We start from the raw sequence: 5,513 nt of genomic DNA on the forward strand, positions 1-5,513 counted from the left end.
CCACGCACGGGGCAGCCCATGCGCGATGAAGGCCGCCCCGAGCAGTCGGGCCGGGCAGGGCGGAGTGATGGATTTGGGATTTGGAAGCCGAGGAGGGCTGTAACCGCCCACTTTCTCTCGGTGCCCAGGCAGAACGTTTTCGCCGTTATAAAATATCTCTCCCCGCTTCCTAACCATCAATAAGACGTGCAGTAAAGACGATTGTTTGTAAATGCTGCTCGTGAGCATTAGCATACATTTACATAGGCAACACTGTGGAAAACCCTCCGGAACCGATGTCCCGAGCCCGAGTTTAAGGAGAAAGTGCCCGTGGGGGCGATCTTCGGGGCCGGGCCTGGACCAGAGCAGGGAGAGATCCGGCTGGGTTGCAGCCCTCCGAGTGCCCCGAGTCGCCCCCTCCTCCCCCACCCAGCGCACACAGCGATGCTCGGACCCGGGCGCGGTTCCACGTGGGGCCCGTCCGAGCCCCCCCGCTGCCAGCCGCGGGTCGGCCGCCTGTTATTCGGCTGTAAAATATTTTCTTTGTTTTATGGCCTCTCATAAAAAGAAATTGATCGGGGGGATAGATTTGAATTAAGCCATATTAAATCGATGACAGATCCCTATCACGCTGCGTTTAACGAGGGCCGGGTGAGGAGGCGTGCGCGGGGCCGCGCTCCCTTTCTGCGCGCTCCCGGCGCCCCGTGACATCGCGGTGCTGTGTGTGTGTGGGGTCAGTGTGTGCGCGCGTGACACACGAGCCCAGGGACACAGTCATATCGATGTACAGGGAACTGGCGGAAAGCTTTACTGTGCCATAAAACCATCGAGAGTCTCCAGTAAAGGGCCGGACGTTATTTACCCGCTTAGCTCCACCGGGGAGTGGGGCCGACCCGCGACGTGCACCGTCGGAGCCCGGCTTAAGGGGGGGGGGGGAGGGGGAGGACGCGGTTCCCACGGGGACAGAGCAGAAGGACGTGGGGACACAACGACGCGGACATCGCACCCGCAGTGGGCACCGTGGGGCGGCTCTCCCGGTGCTTCCCCGTATCCTTTGCCCTCTCCCTCCACCGACGACAGCACCCCCATCTCGAAGCTTTGCGGGGCATCGTTCCGCTGCGGCTGTGGCATCGCTTTGTGTCAGTTTCCCCGTGGCTGAAATAGGGCTTGGGTGGAAGTTGGGGAGGGCAGCCGGGGACACCCCCTGCCTCAGAGCCCTCCGCTTGGATAGGGCGGCACAGGGGGCGCCGCGGGCTCCGGGCACGGACTCCCCATCCTCCTCCATCCCGTGCGCCGCGTGCCTACCCGCCGCTGCGCTCTCAGCTCTTTTCTAAAGGAAAGGAATCCCCCCTCCTCCTCTCTCTCCTCCCGCCGCCTTCTTTTTAGGAAAACGTTGGCTGCCTTCCGCCGGCAGCGCCTTCAGTCACCGGCATCGGCCGCGACAACGCACGCGGCAGAAGGAGCACCGCGGCCCTTCGAAGCCCACCCCGCACCCGGAAAGCCCGGCCCCGAGCCACGGCGGACGCTCCCCCTCCCCGTGCGTGGGGTCCAGGGGCGCCCCGTCGGGCCCCGCGCGAAGTTTTGCGAGTGCGGCTCCGGGGGGGCGCGGGGGGCGGCGGGGGCGGATCCCCGCTGAGCCGCGGCCTGAAAGGGAGCCAATGGCGCGGCGGCGGCCGCTGCCAATCATCGGGAGCCGTCCAATCCCTCCGGTGCCATGTCCGAACCGTATTTCCCACTGTGCAGCTCAAATGTGGGGAGCGCTCTGCCAATCGCTGGAGGACGGAGCGGGGCCGGGGATACGCGGAGTTAGGAGCGCAGACAAAAGAAGTTAAAGAGCCGCTTAATATATACATGTTTTTGAAGGCGGGCAGAGGGAAAAAAATAACAACAGCCAACGTAGATGGGCCCGGCCGTGTCCTTATGGAGCCCCCTTTGAGCAAGAGGAACCCGACCCCGAGATTAGCGGATTTGGCAGCGGCTCAGCCCCATCCGCACCCGCACATGACGCGCTTCCCGGGGCCGGGGGCCCCGCACGGCCACCCCCCCCGCGCGGCCCACCCGCACCCCGGGGACGCGGAGCCCGGCGGCGCGCTGACGCCGCTCGGCCCCGAGCACATGGCGCAGCCCGCCGCGCTCCAGCTCGCCCCCGAGGCGCTCACCGCCGCCGCCGCCGCCTTCGCCGCGCCCGCAGCCGCCGCCGCCGCCGCCGCCGCAGCCGCCAGCACAGCCGTCGCCTACGCGCCGCCCGCCGCCGCGCTGCCGGGCTGCCCGACGGGGGGGGCGGCGGGACGCGACTTCCTCCCCCGCCGGGACCTGCCCTCCTCCGCCGCCGCCGCCGCCGCCGTCGCCGCCGCCGCCGCCGCAGCCGCCGCGCACGGGGCCCCCCCGCGCCTCCCGCCCCCGCCGCCCCACGGCGTTTTCATCTCGGCCGCCGGCACCTACGGCCCCGCCGACGGCGCGCACCCCGCCGCCTTCCCGCCGCCGCCGCCGCCGCTCAACGGGCAGATGCGGCCGGAGCCGTACGGCCGCGCCGAGCCGCACTACGGTCCCGCGGCGCTGCAGGGCTACGGCTCCGGCGGGCTGGGCCTGGGAGCGGGCCGCGGGCAGCCGCCAACCCCGGGCGGGCCCGTAGGGGCGGCGGGCGCTTTCCTGCGCTACATGCGGCCGCCCATCAAGCAGGAGCTCATCTGCAAGTGGATCGACGGCGAGCCGCCGCCGGGCGGAGGGACGCCCTGCTCCAAAACATTCAGCACCATGCCGGAGCTGGTGGGCCATGTCACCGTGGAGCACGTCGGCGGGCCCGAGCAAAGCAGCCACGTGTGCCACTGGGAGGAGTGTCCCCGCGAGGGCAAGCCCTTCAAGGCCAAGTACAAACTCATCAACCACATCCGCGTGCACACGGGCGAGAAGCCCTTCCCCTGCCCCTTCCCCGGTTGCGGCAAAGTCTTCGCTAGGTCCGAAAACCTCAAGATCCACAAACGGACTCACACAGGTGGGTGTGCCTCCGCCCCTCCCTGCCTCGCCTATTTTCTTCCTTTTCCGTCCTCTTTTTTTTTTTTTTTTTTTTTTTTTCTTGTTCCCCCCCCCCCCCCTCCCGCTTTCCCTACGTGCCGTCGGACATGTGACTTTGTCATGAATAAGTAATCCGACGGCGCGCCCCGACACACAGACGCACGGACACAAGGACGCGCACGTGCTCGTCCGCCCCCCCCTCCTCCCCAATCCCCTCCTCGTACCAACCCCCCCTAACCCTAACCCCCCCCCCTTTCGACAGCACCGCTCCGCCCGCAGCGGCAGCCCCGAGGCGGAGCGGGTTGAGGACGGACGGAGCCGTCGGGGCACAACGGAGGCTTCGCTTCTCCCGCTGCTCTCCGCCGGGACCGCCCCGTCGGGGCTCTCGGGAAGCGGCTCTTCTCTATTTGAGGAAACTTCGGTTTGGGAGACCTTTTGGGCTGCGTACGAGCAGCATTCAGAGCTTTTTCTTTTTCCTTCCCCCCCCACCCTTTTTCCCCCCCCCCTCTTTTCCGTTATTTTTCATTTCTCAACGAAGCTGGGATTTACGGAGGCGGACAACTGCTATTCCTCAGAGGACACTTTGGGAAAGCAGAGTTTCATTGATTTATGCGTTGTTTATCTGATTTGGAGTGGGCGGGCGGGGGGGGGGGGGGAGGGGGGAAGAGAGGGGGAGGGGTTGCAGCTTGCACTCAGTTCTCTATGGGCTGTGCCCCCCTCGAGGGGCCGGGGAAGAGGGTTCCCTCTCCCCCGGCCCCTCGAGGGGTGCACAGCCCCCGATTTGGTGGTGGGCAGCGGAGGGCTGTGTTCTTATAGAAACAGCGTGATGGCACCAATATAAAACCACTGTACTGTGGTGAAGAGCATCCCCTGGTGCAAAGGGGAGAAGGGTCCGCTTGCTGCCCTGATGTGGGATGGCATGGGGTGATGCCTTGACCTTTGTGCCCAGAGAGATGCTAACTCCGTTCCCAACCTGCAGTGCTGTGCTGGGGGGGGGGACAGGGAGGACGGGGGGGACTACACTCGAGGAGGTTATGCTGCTGTGCATTGTGTGGGTTCGGTCGTTAGAGTCCTAATGAAGGGTTTGCCGCGAGCAAACGAGCTGGAGGCCTGCCTGGAGGTCAGCGGTTGGATTTTATGTTTCTTTTGGTTTTGGTTTTCATTTTTGGTCTCCACAGCATCCCTGGGTGGCTGGGTGTAGATGACGGTACGGAGCTGCCGCCGGGTCGGGGGGAATGCGGGACCGGGCTTTAACCAGCAGCTTGCTGTTTGCCGGCAGGGGAGAAGCCCTTTAAATGCGAATTCGACGGCTGCGACAGGAAGTTCGCCAACAGCAGCGACAGAAAGAAGCACTCCCACGTCCACACCAGCGACAAGCCGTACTACTGCAAGATCCGCGGCTGCGACAAGTCCTACACGCATCCCAGCTCCCTGCGCAAGCACATGAAGATCCACTGCAAATCGCCTCCTCCTTCTCCTCCGCCCGCCCCCCCGGGCTACGCCGCGCCGGGATCCCCCGACGGCCCTTTGCCCCCCGGCGCCGAGCTCCCACCCGAGCCTCCCCGCGCCCGCGCCGCCGCCCTGTCCCCTCCGGTCACCGACCTCAGCGAGTGGTACGTCTGCCAGGCCGGGGGGGGAAGGCGGCCGCGCAGCCCTCCCAGCCGCTCCGCCTCGCCGGGTTCCGAGGGGGACGGGCCCCGCAGGACCTCGGGAGGCCGGGCCGCCCCCTAGGGCTGCGGGAAAGCCGTCAGGTTTGACTCGCGCTATTTATTCCGTGTACGAAACCCTATGGTGTTTGTACGGGCACTAATTTAATTAAAGAGACTCGGACGGTTGTGTCCCATTTCGGTACGGATGGATCACGCCGGACTGTGCCACCCACCGCAGGGGTGTGGGGTCAGGAGGTGCCCCGGGCTCAGGCAGCTATTGGAGGGGGGCGGGGGTTGGCACGCAAGTTACGAGCGGGCACGGCTCCACCCCATCCACGAGCTCCCTTCATTTTCCATCCCAGCCGAGACCCTCTCATCCTCTAAGCCCCCCCAGCCCTGTGCCTCCTGAGCCGCCCCCCCGGCCCGGGAGAAGCGGCTCCAGCCGCTCCCTCCCAGCCTCATCGCAGCCCCCACAGCCGGGTGAGGGGGGAGGGGGGGGGGACAGGTTTGCGGCCGAATGCAGCAGCGCTGCCGGCCCCGCAGCCGGCTTGGGGAGATGCTGAATGCCGCAAAATAAACGCCGTTTTTTGCCTCCTGCAGTGCAGCTCTGTGTAATTCTCTTTCCCCTCTGAGCCGCCGGTTCCAGCCGACCCGGTCGGTACCTCTCTCCTTCGGCTGTATCACGGCTGTAGGGAGAAAAGATGCGGTTTTCGGTACCGCTCCTCCGCCTTCTCTGTGCCTACGGCTCCCTCAAAACACCGGGGAGTGACAGAGACCCGCTGCCGTCTGACACCGGGGATGACGCTGCGATACATTCGCTGCAATTGGGAAAAAATACCAGCAAGAACGCGGGAGCCGATGATAGCGATGCTT

The 5,513-nt window shown here is 65.7% G+C and overlaps 1 protein-coding gene across 1 annotated transcript; it reads left to right on the top strand.

Moving 5' to 3' along the window:
- The first annotated feature begins 1,528 nt into the window (after positions 1–1,528).
- On the top strand, positions 1,529–5,280 carry ZIC5 (Zic family member 5). Its single transcript, XM_052705933.1, has 2 exons — positions 1,529–2,971; positions 4,271–5,280. The coding sequence occupies exons 1-2, from the start codon at positions 1,831–1,833 to the stop codon at positions 4,720–4,722; spliced, it is 1,593 nt and encodes a 530-aa protein (XP_052561893.1). The 5' UTR covers positions 1,529–1,830; the 3' UTR covers positions 4,723–5,280.
- The last annotated feature ends 233 nt before the right edge of the window (positions 5,281–5,513 follow it).

The sequence above is a fragment of the Tympanuchus pallidicinctus genome, unplaced genomic scaffold (genome assembly GCF_026119805.1).
Source record: "Tympanuchus pallidicinctus isolate F22 unplaced genomic scaffold, pur_lepc_1.0 scaffold6, whole genome shotgun sequence".
In the NCBI taxonomy this organism is placed as follows: domain Eukaryota; kingdom Metazoa; phylum Chordata; class Aves; order Galliformes; family Phasianidae; genus Tympanuchus; species Tympanuchus pallidicinctus.

Bases quoted from the DNA above. Each gene is read 5' to 3' on its own strand.
- ZIC5 (XM_052705933.1), top strand. From the start codon at position 1,831: ATGTTTTTGAAGGCGGGCAGAGGGAAAAAAATAACAACAGCCAACGTA. The intron at 2,972-4,270 runs GTGGGTGTGCCT...GTTTGCCGGCAG, and splicing joins CCACAAACGGACTCACACAG to GGGAGAAGCCCTTTAAATGC.